The sequence below is a fragment of the Corvus brachyrhynchos genome, unplaced genomic scaffold (assembly GCF_000691975.1).
Source record: "Corvus brachyrhynchos isolate BGI_N302 unplaced genomic scaffold, ASM69197v1 scaffold6, whole genome shotgun sequence".
NCBI classification, from domain to species: Eukaryota; Metazoa; Chordata; class Aves; order Passeriformes; family Corvidae; genus Corvus; species Corvus brachyrhynchos.
In genome coordinates this window covers 555,972-574,189 of record NW_008238632.1, presented here as the reverse complement: position 1 = coordinate 574,189, position 18,218 = coordinate 555,972, and the positions used below count along the sequence as shown (strand labels likewise).

General features: G+C 37.8%; 1 protein-coding gene across 2 annotated transcripts in view; it reads right to left on the bottom strand.

Moving 5' to 3' along the window:
* The window catches only part of EPM2A (epilepsy, progressive myoclonus type 2A, Lafora disease (laforin)), a 42,321-nt gene that overhangs the window by 6,377 nt on the left and 17,726 nt on the right, over nt 1-18,218 (bottom strand). For both annotated transcript variants that reach the window (XM_017737263.1, XM_017737262.1), the window contains exon 2: nt 17,786-17,960. In XM_017737263.1, the coding sequence (XP_017592752.1) occupies nt 17,786-17,960 (175 nt within the window). The remainder of the gene's footprint in view (nt 1-17,785; nt 17,961-18,218) is intronic.

Below are 18,218 nucleotides of genomic sequence, written 5' to 3'. Positions count from 1 at the left end.
CTCTTTTCTTAATAATATAACTTAGATTTCCTTTCCAATGTGGCCTTTCTTAAGTTGCCACTGTACTTCAGTAGGTAGTTAGACTTAAGCCACAAGACTATTTGACATGGGAAAGAGAACTCTTTTACCTTCCCCTCTAAACTGTCATGTTATAGTGCTCTGAGCTCTCTGATAGCCACTGCTTTCCAGCTCACATGTGGTTGTATTCCAGCAGCAGATTATATGATCCCTAAGTTCAAAAAACATTAGAAATTATTAGTGATCAATAGACCTTTAATCTTTTCAGCCATTAACCCCTTTGATGTTCCCCAAATATCAAAACAGGATGGTGTTTTAGCAAAATTCTACTTGGAATTCTGCTTTAATATAAAAATGGCACTTTGTCATTGTACATCTTAATTCTCTGCATTAAGGATAGTAAAATATGTCTGGCTCCAGAAGACATGGTCAATTCAGTCAGAGACAGTTTATAAATGAAGAAACCACCTAGAGTGATTTGAACATCAACAATATTCAGCAATACTCTGAGATTAAGACGTGCTGATTGTCTGCAACCCCTTTCTTTATAGGTACTTTCTGTCAACTACTTTCAGCCTGGCCTACGCTTCAGTTCTCCACTAGTAATATGGATACATTAAGGGGACTTCCAGGGGTCAAATGGATGAATTAATGTGAGAAGCTTGAGTTTGTGGCAACAAGGACTAAATGTTAGACAAATGTTACTCAATTTACTTTACAGAGCCCAGACTGAAGGCTGACATATTTAAAATCTGCCTTTTGACTTATAAACTGAGAAAACCAACCATTATTTATCATTACCACAGAATAAATACAGAACACCTGCAATCACTTGTACACTTCTTTTCCAGCACACTTAAATTATTTTTAATGATCTAGACATATATTCTATTTGCTGGCTTCCCCCCAGAACCCTGCACAGCCTGGATTAAAATATAACAATTCAGTGTGAATGCATCCAAAATAATAAACGCATTCCATTTAATCAATGCGTATGCAAATCGTCTTCCCATCCCTAAGGAGAAGATGAGTCTGAGGCAATGAAAAATTAGCATTGTAAAACTTTTTTTCTAATGGTGCAGACTAATTTTCAGGCTGGTTCACAAAGCATGACACACTGTACCTTTCAATCCTAGTACAGTACAAAACCAGCCCAGCAACTGTAATTGTAGGGATCTGATTCCCAGGGAGGGTGACCTGACCTAGGGGAAGACACCAGGTTACTGCATCAGGCAGTCAGCTCTTCCTCCATGACACCAGTGTCTACTCTGCTTCTTCAGCAGCTCCTGTCTTGCTTTTGTTAATAATGCTTTGAGACAGATGTTAAATTCAAATTTCCTCAAAATGCTGAGTTGTAAGCTGGGATGACTCAGGTACTGCTTCCAGATCTGAGCAATCATCAGTGTGCTAGGAGGAGGCATCTTAGAATCTACCTTAAAGTCAATCAACCCTCTAAAGAGTCACAGTTCTTATGGAAAAGGATAGGATTCGGCACTTTAGGGACACATTTCATCAGAGTATCAGGTACAGTATTTTAGATGTCCTTCTATCCTGCTAGTTTCCAGCTTTAATCAAAAGAGAGGACTTTGCCAAGCTAAGGAAAAATAGTAGGGTATTTGTCATTGGTTATTGGCAACAGAGTGATCTATCAATGATGCCATTTGTTTGTACCACTAATATTTTTGACCAAGGTCCAGTCTATTATTTTAAATGAAAAGTGATGGATTGATTCATCCCTCAGTGCCAGGTCAAGGTGTAGCCTGTGTTAAAGCTTGCATTTCACTTGTCTACACCAGACTTTCTTAGATCCCGTTAAGCATCTGATGACAGGGGGATGAGTCCTAATATATAACAAAACAGAGCAATTTAGCTGAAACAACAAACAAAATAATGATTAAACTGACTCTGTCCTCCCTCAAGACTCTTATTTCCTTAAGGTATAGCATGCAATCACAGCTACATGGAACTTGCAGCAAAACTTATTCTGCATTCCCAGAAGAGCAACATGTATAATTCAGTCAATTTACCCCCAGCATTTTGTGTTGCTTCTGGGCATACAGAGTGGTTTTTTGTACCAATGTAGTGCTCTTACCCTGGTGCCACTACAAGCTAGCAACCCAGAGGGAATATAGGCCTGAAGTACAACTCAGTTACAGATGATTTTTGCAGCACTTGAACTACTAGAGACTGTTTCAAATTACACTGCATTCCTATTTCCTCCCCTGATGGCACTGAAGTAGGAACTCATTCAGAATTTTTTTATAAGGTGGATTTTTAATGGAAAATTGTGATCTGTCTGAACCAAAAGCTTCATAGAAACTTTCAACTTTCAGCCAAATTTAAACTAGTTCAAAGATCAGATGTCTGTTCCCTGTCTCATTTGACACAAAAAAAAAGAGATTTCCAGAAGTATTGCTTTGGGCAAAAATGAGAATATAGGAAATCCTACCAGCTATAGCTGAGATGTTCTTTCATCTTTTCTGTATTCTCTGCCTTGAGACAAGGCACATCACTTTAAATGGTGATACCACTGGATTATGATGACCCAGAAGTATCATCCTGCATGTACTCCTTCTTTTGCTAGCGGCATCCTTCTAACAACATATAGCAGCTTATTCTGAGGTCTATGTGTGCCTTCCCTGACGTACTGTCCTGGGGTGATGTTATGAAGCCGCTTTATTCCTTACCCACCCGCTCATTGCCCAAGGACGCTGTGCCTTTAGGATGGACCCGGGGGCGGGGCCGGAGCCAGGGCCCGAGGGGGCGGTTGAACGGTTCAGCCCAAGGGCTTGAGGCTCCGGGCAGGGCTCGGGAGGGAGCGCGCCGGGAGCGCTGTGCTGCTTTTTGGTTTCCTTTGGGTTCCAGCTAGCTGGGAAAAGGTTCTCTTGGCTTTTTTCCTTGTTCTTTTTTTCCTTTTCCTTCCCCTTGCCTCACTGCCTCCCTTCCCTCCTCGCTGGTCCGGGGAGCCTGTGGGGTGGCCCCAGCTGGTCTGAGCCCGTGTGTCTGTTCCCTCTTCGGGAATTTGTTGTATTTTGAGGGGTTTTTTAATCCTGTTCTACCCCGTTTTGTTCGTGTGTTAATAAACAGTTTGGTTTCTTTTTCCCACTTTCACTCCTTGTGACCCATTTGTCTCATTGATGGAGAAGAAGGGGAGGAACACTCATTCCGGAGTGTTTCCTCCTGAAGTTTTGTCTCAAAGACCGAGACAAGTACCAAATTAGAAACCTCTCTTCCAGGCCTTCCTTGTTCTTTTCTCTGAACCTGTGACAGTGAGCACTTGCTAGAAATCAGATGAGGTTCCTGTACTTTCGTCAGAGCAATCTAGAAACATTACTTAGAGTGTTGTCTAATGCCCTGAAATGCATTCACAAACTGAGAAGGATTTTCAAATGACCAAATTCTGTTCTCCAGTAGAAGATCTGAGCATGTTCAAATATTCTTTGATATGTAGAAAACACACTGATTACTATCCTCACCTCAGAAAAAAATTTCTATTGTCCAATATGAATAGTGCAGTCCCAGGTCATAGAGACACCTTCTTGTCTCCACAATGGACACAAAGAACAGATTATTTCCTTCCATTCTGTAGAATCCTTTTACTTATCTCTAAGTTACTAACACCATCCAACACAGCTTCGCATTCTTCACACATACACACACACTTGTCACATATTCAAAGCCTCTGATCATTCTTGTTTGCCTTTGGACTCCCTCTCTTTTTGAATATGTTATGCCCAGTACTGAAAAGAGTACATTTCTGAGAAGAACCAAAGATTACTTACTTCTTGTGCTTCAAAGGCTTTATCCCTCTTTATAGTTCCCTGGCAGTCCTTCTACAGCATGTCATTGCTGACCTACATTCAACATGGAATTCTTCTTTCAAGTTAAGATCTTTCCAAACAGATGAACCTACTCAAGGAGAGACAAAAGTTTGTCCAAACCAGAATTATTAGTTTCAATTGCCAGTGGTGTCGAATTAAATGCAGCAAAGGAGCAGATGAGATTCACAGCTAATGAATGCACCTCAGCAATATGTCTTGGAATAAATCATCTCACATGCACATCACTGTGTTTTAAGATAACTATATACAAATAGAAAGGGAAACAGTACCTGCTTGTAGTGATGCTTGGTGAAAACATTGCTTTATAAAGAGGTCAAAGTGGTAATTTGAGCCTGTACCAAGAAGTGAACTGAAAGTAACAGAAAATTTATAGTAATGGTCTAAAAATCACTGATCCTATTCTATGCACTCAAACTTTGAACTTTCTACTAATATTTTATTGTAACAAGAAAGATACAGAAAAATGAAAACATTCAAAACACAGAAGATTCCAGATATTTCTTGTGAAAATACTTTTATATTAGAGCAGACTAAGAATTTAATGTTCTTAAGAGGGAATTGGACCCCTGCTTAAAGATAAAATCTATGGAATGGGCAAATCAACTGGCTTTATCTACATAAAAGAGGTAAAGAATATCAAATTCCATATTGTTTCACCTATAAAGCAACTACCAAGATATGAGATAAATGGCAACATTTTAAAATAATTTTTTTAGTCTTGTGTCTTCTTCCAAAATACAGACAACATAGGCAGATATCAAAACAGAGGAGTCCCTGGTTTGGTCTTGTACAAGAATTCTGGTTTCACTATAGTCTGCTTAAACAAAGGACAGAAGAATCTCTCAGCAAAATGCCCCCTTACCAATGAAATAATAAGGTAGAATTGAGGGGTATGACACTGACATTTCATTGCATATTGCATAGAGCACAAGGGTAATGGCTGTGGTCTTAATCCCTTCTCCTATTGACTTACTGATAAAGTCTCCTTGCAGAAGACAAACTGATGGACCCTTCATGATAAGAGACCTGACTTAAGCAGGACTGACTGGGAACAGTTGGATGCACTCGATTTCCCAGCACAGAGTCAAGCAGTAGTAGCCAGAGCAGGAGAGCAAGGTTTGGTGATGCCATGGTCTAACTCCAAGATAGAATAATCGGGCTTAATAAGATCACTCTTATCAAGAAAGATGGAGTAAATGGCCATAACCTTAGCAGAAGCCATCAAAGAAAAGCACTGATTAATGATAAAACTATATCCTACTGAAACAACACAGCTGCAGGCCTTGTAGAAACTATTTATACTCTTGAACAAAAAATTGCTCTTACCTAAATGTCAAACGTAGAAGGAGCACAAGCCATTGCTTATGAATTTGTTCTGCTTTACCACTGAAAGAGTGCTGTTTATTTTGAAGTTAAGAATTCTACCTCAGGGCTTTAAACAAGGAGAATTAAGCAGACTACAATGTAGTTTCAAGGTGTTTTTTTACTTCTTCTTATTTGGCACTCTGATGAAAAGCAATTCAAGTCTGGCAAATTTTCTTCTTAGATGTAATTTGAACTACTTATCTAGCCTCTCACATGGGAGCAGACTTGGAATGTAAAAAGAAACACCTGCTTTTATCACTTTAGAACAACACTTTGTCAGCTGAGCAATATGCAAAGTTTCTCAAGCCCCTGAATTCTAAGTCTTATGCTTAATAGTATCTTATTTAGTCCATGTTCACAACTCTGTGGCATAAAACTACCTCGTTTGCTGATTGCCATAAGCAAATAAGCCATTAAGGTTTGACCTCAAGCTGACAATGTGCTACAAGTAAAGCAGGTATAATATCAAACCTGTAACTGAAATACAGTATTACCCAGACATTCAGCTACAAAGTAGTTCCAGTGGTACACTGCCCTCAGGTTCTGCTGTCTCAGGAAAAGACTTCCATAGCAGCAGCTTGATGGTACAAAAGGGCTTGATCGTCCTCACTTTATCCACCAAACTGCTCTTTCAGCAGGCGCCATGGAACACTCTTCAGGTTATGAGGCACTGAGCAACCATCCTAATGCCTAAGCACAGCACAGCTTTGAATTTACCAGGGATACAGGATAAAAAGATCCACGTGAGAAGAATTAGTCAGTCACATAATAGTTCAGTCTAGACAGATCCACAAAATTTTCTCTTTATGGCCCATTTTCCCCTTCCATAGCAATCCCAAACATTCCCTTAGAAGGAGCGTAAGAGCTTTATTAGAAGAAACTCACAAAAAACATTTCACAAGGACAGATGCAGAGATTGAGCACATTCCTAACATCCTATACCCTGCCACAGCAGGGAACTTACTTGATGAAAACACCTAGACAACTGGGAAGTAAACCACATTCCACACTGCAAAAATGACAATAATACTTGGCTAAGCCGTAGCACTATGCTTGAAAGTCACAAAATAATCCTTCTATTGTATTCAGTACTTACCAATACTGGACCATCATCAGGAGAAATAGAACAAAGGAAGAGAAACACCTGGAAAGCCCAGCAGAGAGTGCCAGAATAATCAGAGTTCTAGAAGACAAGTTTTCAGAGAAAAGAGTGAAAGATCCAAGGCCTAATATCAGAATGAACAAACTGAAATATTCCAAAGTCAACCACTCTGCGATTCTGGGAAAAAAGGAGTTTCCAAGCATATATGAAAGGGCTATAGAGAGGCAGGATACTAATTTGTTCTCCAAGTCTTCTGTGAAGAGAACAAGAAGAAATTGACTTAAATTGCACTAGGAAGACTTAAATTGAGGTTAGTAAAGCTTTTTAATGGTTGGAATAGTGAGGTAATTGAACGGAAGAGTAACAGGCCTATAGAGCCTCATCACTAAGATGAGATCATATTTTAGATCAGGCTGGATAAACCTGAAATGATTCAAATGTAATTGAGATTAAGTTGGGGCAAGGAAATGGACTGAATACTTTCTGAGGTCTCTTTGAGCCTATGATCTATGATACTATAATCATAAACTTTAATTTCAATTTCTGGAATCACTACCTATATCCATTTATCAAGCTCCATCTTGAAATAATTTAGGTTCCTTGTCCTTCCTGCCCTATTTGAAAGGTCATGCTGGAATTCAGACATCATTCCTTTGATGACAGAAACCTTGTTCTAATTTACACTCCAAATTCATTGAGAAGCAATTAATATCCATTTGATCTTAAAACAAGTTCAATTTCAATATTTCTTCTTCTCCCTTTGTACCAATTCCCGAATGTCTTTTACAAATATTAATAGATACTCTTTCTTAGTCCTCATTAAACTATGCTGTCTATCCCAGGCACCAGAAGTAGTCAAACTATGGTAGCACAGAGCTCCTTTCAAGCCAATTTATCTTGCTTCAACTCCAGTGGCATAAAAGCTATACATCCCATGGAAAATGCACTCATTCATTGCATGTTTGTTCTCCAGACAAAATAATGGATCAAATTTATCTAATTTTGTCTCTAAACTAAGCTCACATACTCCAGTAAGTTCAGTGGAATTGCTGTTATCAACCTTGCAGTACATTCAAATCTAAACAATGAAAAGACGCACAACATAAACTCTTCTCCCCTCTTTTTCACTTCATTCCATTAAGAAGCTTAAAGCCAATTAATTTATCTCTTATAAATTTTTATAATCTATTTTGTCTCTACTCTAGATATGATCTAAAATAACATGGTCACACAAGACTTTATGTACATAGCCAAAACTAAAATGTGGAAGATTAAATTTTATCCTCCCTGTATTCAAAGTGAAATATTTTATGTCATATTTCTCTACATATTTCTACTGTGAAGATAAGAAAGAAATTATTCACAAGCACACCAATGCCTTGTGGGACACGGTGTCCAGATCCAGACTTACAGGACTTAGCCAGAATTTATTTCCAAACTCATATACAAGGTTTCACCTGATGCCTAAGGAGCACACTGTATACAGCAGAAAGCAAGGTTTGCCTTTGTAAGAAATGACTCCTCTTGTACCTTCATTTTATAAACATTCTCTGAAAGCAGACAGTATGCCAATTACAAAAATACAGCCTGAGAAGAGAATCAGGTTCCAAGGCTTGTACTGAACAACCTGGAAAGGACTCCTCCATTGGCTCGTGAGTATTAATGCCTAAATGCTCCAATTATAGAATCTTGTCTCATGCAACCGCGGTTGCCAATGGTTACTTCCTACATATGTCTCTGTTAGACTGCCAACATTCCCATTTGTTTTGAATAAGAACAAATACCCGGAAACACAAGAACAACAGGCTGCTAAACTCAGCCAGATTGCAATAAGCCATGAATCTCTTGGCATTAAGAATGAGAATTTCTAACATTAATGCTTAGCAATGGGAATGATGCCACTGCTGGCACCTGTAAGTTAAAGCATCTCAACAAAATTCACTTAAACTGCTACAAATGAACTCTAAGTTAGTGACCGAGAAGATTCGGGAATCACTGGCAAAAATATATTTTGTCTTCTTTCAGAGTTTACCTATTACCAGCTGCTTAGGAACCTAGACTGCAAAAACAGTAAAAAATAAATCCACTTTTGAAAATGTAGCATTTCAGATCCAATGGAAATACATTTCAAAGCTTCAGAAACAAGTATGTATTCATGAAAATTACATAATTGCAAAGCACAGATTATTGCTAGGTGGCCTTGGGATCCACAGGGCACCATAAGCACATGTACAAACTAATGGAATCTCTCAGAACTCCAACAGTCAGAGGAAGATGCACATTCATCCCTTGTGGTACCATTTGAAAACAGCCTTGATGAGCTCTGTATCCATGTTCATTCCAATTTATCCAGGATTTCTAAAACCATAACAGTTCATTTATTTGAATTTTAAAGAGGGACAGATACATACTAGAGAAGCACAGGCTGGGGGACAACATCTTAAAAATATGGAGAAAAATGGAATTAATGCCTCACCACAGTCAGCTACATAAATATTTAAAATAAGGTGTTCTCACAGCAAAGTCAAATCAAAGGAACGACAGCTGTATAGTGCTACCATAACAAAACTGTCAGAAAACTTCATTTTAGCTAACGTACCTGGTTACTAGATTCTAAACATAAGATTAATAACCATGGTGGATGAGTAGCCAACAACAAAGGTTGAGGCTGGGATGGTAATGGAGCTACTGAGAGGTCCCAGAAGAACCTATGTATGTCTTTTTAATTCAAAACTACAAAGTATAGTGGAATCTCTTGAAAAAGTCTTGGATGACAAAAGGGGAAAAAATCATGAGAGTTAAATTTATGAACAATCAGTGCTGCAGTTTTTATTGGAGCTCAAAGATTGACAAGAATTACCAGGGGTTCTCTGGTTTTTTAAAAATGTCTTTTTTTTTCTTTCCGATTTCTTTCTTTTCCTAGCAGTATCATCACATCTGCTTGGAAATCAAAATTCCAAGCATTTGAACAAATATATTAAAGTGATCTACAGTTACTAAAGTTTGTTTAAATGAGTTTACATTATCAGCTGAAGCTTGACTTTGTAAATTTGTTAAACATACTGGACAGCCTTATTACCAAGACTACAGATATATTTGAGAAGCTTTTTCCTCTTTTTATCTCACCAGATTGAAGCAACTCATTATTACAAGGAAGCTGAGAAATTCTTCTGCAGTGAAAGCAATATTTAACACTCTTTAGGACTGGTCTGCACATGGCTGGCAGCTGGACCACAGAAAGAAGGAACATTAGAGAAATTATTTTATTAGGGAAGCTGCATATCCTCCTTATCAGATCATCACCATGAGAAAATAAAGGCACTGGATATAACCGTTCTGGAGAGTTTTTAAACGGCAGTCCTGGAGAAGTTAGTTAAACTAAAAAATAATAATTAAAAAAGAAAAGGCTCTAGAAGCCCACCAACACCCACCCACATGTACTACTGCCCGGCATCCAGCCCCTGGAATAAATGACGGAGTCATGGAGAGTCTTGCTGCTAACCCACAGCTGATAGATGGGAGGGGAGAGGAGGGAAGGAAAGGGAAGAAAGGGACAAAATAAGCACCTATTTCATTATTTATTTTATATATATTCTACATTTTCTTGTGTCTGTATTAAAACTGAAATGCATATTTCCTCTTTATCCTCTTCTTGATGCTTAAAATCATATATTCTATTACTAGGTTTTCACATCAAAGAAAAAAGACATTTCATTTAAACTTATAAAGCCTGCTGTCTACTGAACCAATAAAGAAGAAATCCACATTTCTTAAAGCTTGGCAATGTCTATGACATTTGACTCAATTTTTATCACAGTTCATGGAAGGACACACATTAAACTTCTGAACAACAGCAGGAATTTTTTTTAGGAATTATGTACCTGACTCCCTGAAATTTTATTTCCCAAAGTACAAGCATTAAAGGAGGGAACAAGAGATTTTCAGTTCAGCCTCTTAATATGTTCCCTGGGAAGACAAATGCAGTTCATTTCTTTGTTTTTTTTTTTTCTTACAGAGAGAAAATTATGTATAGGAAAATACAGCAACAATTTGATAATCTCTATTTACTCTTGGGAAATAAAATACTTATGTTTCTGAGACACACTTCAAAGAACTAGAGCTATATTCCAGTTTCCTTTCTAATAAATAATTTTTTATCCTTTAAGTAGGACTCTCCATATTTTCATATGCAGGTGCATTTTTTAAATTATCTTGTAAATATGTAGAGCATTTAAGCATGAAAACTAGCATTTATATCTCTCAGCATTTACAAAAATTATTGAAGATGGAGGTAGAATTCATAACTTAATAGCTTCAGCTTGCTACTGTTTCAAATGAAGTATCTCTAATGTTTTTCCCATTTCATTTGAAGTAACTATGCAGTTGTTTATTTCATATTTTTTTGACTTTCAGGTCACCTCTTTCAGAAATATAGTATACACTGAACAAGTAAGCAAACACCAAACCAGCTGGTGGTAATAAAACATCTGATGGTGTCACTTTTCACATTTGGGGACTAAAAACCCTCTTGTTCTGAGACTTCTTTTTTTGAAGAGTCAGCCTCAGGCCGATTGGGCCAACCTGCCCTAGGAGCTGTGCCTGCAAAAAAATCACAAGAAGGGCAGGCAGAGTGGGTTTACTCTGCAAACACACGTCCCTGGTTAAACAGGTTCACCAGGTGTAACTTACGGAGTTGCATTAATGAAGTTTTTCCAACAACAACTAGAAATCTGAATTCACTCCCTCCTGGGTAAACTAAATAGCAATAAGGATGAATACACAGTCTCTGCTTTTCAAAAAGAGTTCTGCTATCTTTAGATAAACTGTATTAAGAAATGCCAGCAATTACCCGGCACCTAATAAATGCATGTAAAAGCTGGGAGGAAATAAATATCTGCAAGACAACTGGAACATCATCTTCAGTGAGAGAGTGATGCTACCCCTTCCTCGTCATCCCAGCTGTGAGCTAAATTGCCCAGGATTTCACAATCTCAGTCAATTTCATTCACAGCCAGCAACACCAGCAAATTGCTTTCCAATGGAGACAGAACTTTACTTCCTCGCTGACAGCCTGACTGTTAAAGAGTAAAGAGGCAGGAAAAAGGGCTGAAAACCTCCAGAAGAAATATGGACAAGCGGCAGGGAGACACAGTAAAACACACAGAGAAATTAGAAGGAACAATAGTTTCTGCTCCCTAACAGTGATCCCCACATCAAATTCATACTTACTGGACTATCAACATTTTTCTGTTATATCCCACAGAGAAAAACAGAACTACGTTTACTCCTCCAGGTTTTTCCATGGAGGGTTCCCAATCTTCTTTCTCTTTTTTTCTCCCAGAATGACACAGAACTATAAGTTTTTCTTTAGAAGTAAGGAAATCATTTTGTGCAGAGGCACACCTATGAAAAGATCGGTTTTATAGAGTAACAGTGGTTTTAAGTAAATATCATCCATTACCAGCCAATTGACTAAAGGCCTCGTCCTCTCACCAACAGCCAGTTTCTGCTTGCTGCCATTTTATTAATAAAATACTCATTCCTGAACAATCATCCTTCTAAGTAAAAAATTCTCAATCAAACACCCATTGCAAAAACCACATATGAATGGCAGAATGGTAAAGAAAAATACAGGAAAAAAACCTCCAGGAAAAAACGCACAAGACTAACCAGACACCATGCTAAGATCCCCTGTAGCTTATTCACACAGGTAATGTACCATTCATGAGACACTTCAACTTCATCCCAAAGTCTAGCCAATAATTTGTGTCCCTCAGCCACTGCAGGAGGCAACAAACCTGGCAGCCTGCTGGCTAATAGCCATTCATCAGGTTTAACAGACCAGTCACCGTAGGTAGAAGTAATACTGGGAATTCAAACACTGATGACAGTCATGCAAAAATCTTCAATCTAGAAGCTCTTTGACTTTTTTCTTCTGGCAAAATCACCCTTTCTGAAGGTAGATTTTGCTTGCTACTATGGCACTTACAAGTAATGCCATTAGAAATGAGTGACATCCAGGAGCTTCCATGTCAAGTTCCTTTTGGGTGCTCAGGCCGTAGGTCACAGCAAGAGAGCCAGAGCTGTGCTGGCAAAAGCTATTTGCTAATACTCAGAAAAACAAAATAATGGAAAAACGAGTTCCTGCCATCTAGTTCATCCACAGTATTCAACTTCACGGCATGTGACTGCACTGCTGGCATATCCTAACTCTATTTCAGTTCACATTTCACAAGACTGGGATTTGTAGTTAACTCATCAATAGCGTGGCTTGGGCTATCCCAGCTGGGTGTCATCCTGCCCATGCAAGATCACAAAACTTGGAAAAATAGAATCATTTTTCCTGGTTTTAGCCTTTGTTATGTAGGGCACAGTGTGGGGAGTTGACAAAAGGAGAAGCTTTTGGTTTGGATGGACAACAAATGTGGAAGAAAAATGCATTTGTTACCCAATATAGAGATCACTCAAATCAAATAAATGAAAACAAATAAGGACTAAAAACTGATTGAATTCTAGCCTCATAATTTTTCTTCTCACTCTTGCTCCTATTTCCTCACACTCCCTCTTAATTTTCAAGAACTTAAATAAAAACTTGCCTAAATGTCACTTCTTACACTGATTTGAAACCCATTTTCTTCACAACAGTGGCTAGTAAAAGCATTTCACAGCTCCAGTGAGGGGTGATATAGAAAAAAAATTAAGATTCACAAAGGACAAAAAGTAGAATTAACCTTTAAATCATTCTATAAAAGGTGATTCCCACTGGTAAGTAAACAATGGTTCTAATTTAGATTAGTTTCAGACTATAGCTCAGTACAATAAAACAATATTCAAAGGAGTAGTCAGATATCCTAGTTTATGGGATAAACATACCAAAAATGTGCATTAGAATATTTTCATTACTTAATGTATAAAACGACCAGATAACTTTACAGTTAGAGCCTCAAGTACTGAAATCAAAGGCTGAACTCTTATTGATGTTAAGTCCTTTTGATCAGGACTATTTCACTAGAAGACAATCAATGAATTTTGTTCCAGAGCTCATTATTTCTTATTCTTTTCTCTAATATCACAAGCATTCTTTAGGCACAGGGGACAGCTAGCTCAGCTTTTAATGTTAACTATGGTAATCTCTGTAGACATCATCACCTCTTAATTGATAATGTAGGCACAAAATATCAGTGCAGCTTTCTATTACAGTAGCATAGGTCACTGCACTCTAGGGGGTTTTTGTGACAGCTTACTCTTTAAAGCCTCTTTTATAATTCAGTAATAAAAAAATTAGTTCAGAATTATATTTAAAACAGAAAGGTATTTTATTTTGTGAATGAATTACAACCAGTCAGAGAAATTAAAGACTAAAAAAAAAAAAAAAGGTGCTCTCTCTTGTACTTTTTTCAAAGGTAATTCTAATTTCATACTGAACCAAATATACTCAACCAGGTTCTTGTTTTCCACCCCAATTAAAAATGCATATCAATCAAGTAAATGCTCATTTTTTCCATAGGAAGAAATTCTGTGCTCCATCAGCAAAATACTGCTCTACTGCCTCCAAAAGGTAAACAAGAAGCATCTCCATTTTGTCCATTTTGGATTATTCTTCATTCACTCACCTGTCTTCATGAACATTTAGTACAAAGCAGGAACACACATTTTATGTGACTCTCCTGATCATTCCCACTTAACACCTAACTTAGGTTATAACCAATATTACTGGCAGTGTTGAAGGAAACTTTCTTACCAACAAGCCACAAAGCATTTGTAAATACTACATCATAAATTGTGTTTCATTTGCGATCATTGAGAAACAAAAATAGTATTTCCAAGCATGGGACTCAATGTTCTTTTACCGTTACCTTAAGTCTTAGAGAAAAAAATTAGGGACATAAACACTGATGAGAGCAACATGTTTGTCAACTTCCCAATCACTCCATAAACATGAACATGAAATATTAGTATTTGATGGCCTACATATATATATATAATGCAAAAAAGCTACTAAAGAAACCTGTACCTCAAAAAATTGTCGTCAGAACCCATGCCTACTCTCATGTAGTGATTCCCCTGATTGTGGATTGCTAATTGTGTATTTTCCTCCAAAATGTTTAGCAGCCATACAATACCTCAGTTACAGATTAGCTATCATTGTTGTCTAAGGAATTCACTTACAGATCCCAGTTTATCTGCATTTTATATGCAAAGCATGTAAAAATTACTTTCCTTTGTCAGATTTGAGAAATATGATTCACACAAAGCACACACCTAAAATCAATCTGAAAATAGGAAACTAACTAGATGGCTTTTCCTATCAGACATATTCATTTCCATATCACCTAATTCTGCCATCAAGCATCACTGTCTTCAACATATTATTTAAGGATTTTGTAATTTCAGGTGTCACTCCCTCTCTTGCTCTTATGTAATGCCTTTCTTCTGAGAAATGCAGATGTTTTTATATAAATAATAAGGTATACTACATCCACAAATTAGGAACTTCCACCTTTCACAGATGGAACTGAAACAGAGATAATATGGCCCAGATTCACAAATTTTCTGAAGTCATCTTCTCCCAGAGGAGATTACAATAACTCTAATTTACTTTAGAAAATTACTGCATCCTAAGTGAACTCTCCTGCAATTTGAAGCCATCTTACTGCAGTAATATTTAACACAAAAGAGAAACTGACTGTTATTTTTTTTTCTGAGTCAGATTTTGGTTACAGGTGTTATTACATGTTGAAACCAAGTGAATATTAATGCCACAGAGGTATCACTCGTGATTCTAGCTGTAGGAAAGCTCCATTTGACATTTACAAGAAATTAGTCCAAATCCTGCTGTGCTTAAAAACCGCATTTTATACTCTCCTACCTGAATGACCGACACAAAATGAGTTCTCTAAATATAAGTTTAAATGTAAGTTCACTGATTTATGAGTGATACATCTCTATCAAATAAGTAAAATCTGCTTCCTCAGAGCATTGTCATCAGCCTCAGCATAATGCAAAATTGGTTTTAGCCCCAGCCAGAAGCAGGCCATTTTCATCCTGCAGCAGCCCATTTAAAGCAGAAGCTCATGTTTTATGAAGAAGCAAGATGGCAGCAAAGCTCAGAGGAACTGTTTCTAATTGTGATTCAACAGACGACAAGTAAAATCAGTCCCAGGGCTCATGTGGGAAGCCCCTTTGACAGAGGAGAACCTTCCTTTCTCATTCATTCACACATGGCAACCCTATTAAGTGAAGCAACAGAAGAGAGGCTCACATCAAAAGTTTTCATTGATAAATCACTTCTTTCCAGCCTCCACCACTCTGTAAAAATCCTGCAAGTGGTGACAGGACTCAGAATTTGTGGTCATTACGCTCCCCGCAGCACTGCTGCCTTCACTACAGCATGGAAAAATGTAATCATAGCTGGAAAACCATGATCTGATCGTATGCTGAGATTTAACTGTACAGGCAGAGAGACTGGCTTTTTGCTTCTGTTTGGGGTTTTCTTGTTTGGGTTTTTTTTGGTTGAGATTTTTGGGTTTGGTTGGTTTTTTTGGTTTGTTTCGTTTTTTTGTTTTGTTTTGTTTTGGTTTTTTTTGCTTTGGGGAGGATTGGGGGTATATACGCATGGGGTTTTTTTATTTTTTATTCGATTAATATTCGTAGTACTCCTCTGAATCAATAAATCCATAGCAAAATAAAGGCATTTCCATCAGCTCACTTCAGCTGCTCTGCCAACAACAACAAAAAAAGAATCTAAAATAGCTAGTATTTTTGGGCTGCTTTATTATAACCAGCAGAATGGTGAATCTGCCCCCAACTGTTAATAATTAAGAAAACATTTAAGGCTGCATATCTTCAAAGTATTAGAAGTAATTATGTGACAGGACTGTTACAGAGTATGCTTACTTAATATAGCTCAAAGAAATGAGATAAGAATTACTGAGATGTAAATATAAGGTTGCCTTTCAATGAAGGTACATGTGTATGAGAATGGAATGAAGGAGAAGATCCTCATCTGCAAAAGACTACACAGCTCAGAAAATTTTCTTCAAATATTCTCTAGCAGAATCTGCAGCTTTTTACCTAATCTTTGAAACACATAGTCATGCAGATAAGGCAGTATTAAATGGATCACTGCTGCCTCTGGAAAGGAAGATAAGTTAGCCTTTGGTACTTAGATATTCACTTTCTGACAGCTGTTCTTTCTCAAAAAATTTCTCTGCCAAGCAAAGATTATTTGGGATTGACAAATCTGTGCTTTGGAATAAACACGATCTTTACTCTGATAGGATGTTGGAAACAGATGTTTAAGATCCACATAACACTACAGTCTATCAGGCACAGTATATTACTTAAGGGGGTCTCAGGGAAAAGGTCCCACAAATACCTACATATGCCTGCCAGTGTTTATGAGTCCATGCTATTCCAAAATATATCAAGGGGAAGAAATCTTTCCCTCACACGCTGCAAGTCTAGTGAAGAGAGAATTCTCCTTCCCTCACCCTGTGAGAGGGTGGAGACAAAGAGTACAAAGAAGAGACAAGATGGTGAGGTTGGGGTAGCTGATACAGTGGTCTGGAGAAATTGACACAAAGCAATGCTAAGGCCTAATGAAAGTACAAGGTGGTGTGATTTCTTAAAAAAATACATATCCCTTTGGGATAACTAACTGCTCTGTAATGCATGTGGCATATCGGGACTGTCAGCATTCACACAACTATTATCAATCTACAAACCTGTGGCTGTATCCATTGACTGCAGAAGGGGAAAAAAGCTACAAAGGATCCCACATTCCTCAGTGCCACTTTGTTAACCACCAGTGCTCAGGCTGCTGCTCTAAACACAGCCTGCAATACATCTGTAGCCCTAAAGGGTGGGTGCTCTCCTTGATCTTTACTGTCTCCTAGTTCAAGCCAGGATGATTCACTGGTGGGACAGTGGACTCAAGTGAACACTACGGAATACTAACATTTTAAGACTTGTCTAAGTTTTAGTATTTTGTTAAATACGTGTCCAGAAGCAGAAGTCATCTACAGCGGCTGTCACTAATTGCAGTTGCTGCCACACATGAGCGACAACATATCACCCTTAAGTTCTGGTGCTGGAATATATTCTTTTTGTTTCCCAGGACACATTCTTCAGTAAAATCATCCCAAACCAAACACATAACATATTTGCAATTTTACTTGTGTATATAGACAAGCATTTGAAAATGACTGTCCATAAATTGCCACAAAACTTTTTCAGATATGATGCAACATAACACACCACTACAGGGTACAGGTATCCTTGAACTTAGGATCTGCTAAACTGACATCTAATTGCAAAGAGGTGCTGAATCTTTGTTAAAGTTTACTGTTACACACAAACAAGCATTCACTACTTCAAATGCAGTTTTCTGACACGCCAGTTTAGATTTTCTGTTTGTAACATTTGACACCAGCCAAGCTCTGCACATTTCTTTTACCTGGAGTAATGGATAGCTTGATGTCCTGCAATATTAAAATAGAAATCGGTTGTGTGCTTCATCTCATCAGTATGTCCAGAGACTTCAATCCAGTGTGCTATCGGGAGGCAGTAAACTCCATCTACTATGTCACTGTGGTTGTAAACACAACTTCGATCATGATGGGGCCCACTACCTAGAACAGAAGAAAGGACAATTGCAGGCTGTGTATCTGGATAGGCTTTAAAAAAAATTGCTGGGAGATTTGAACTGAGCCTCCAAGGCCTGGAGTAGTGTTTCCTGCCTCTTCAAACTGCATTTCTCGTAACACATTATTAACAACTGAAATAGTGGCAACAGAAGCACTGCCACAAAGCAAATGTTCAGCATTAAAATAAAATTTTGCATATCATTATTAGAAATGTTTTTTAATTTAGTTATTTATCTTAGCCCC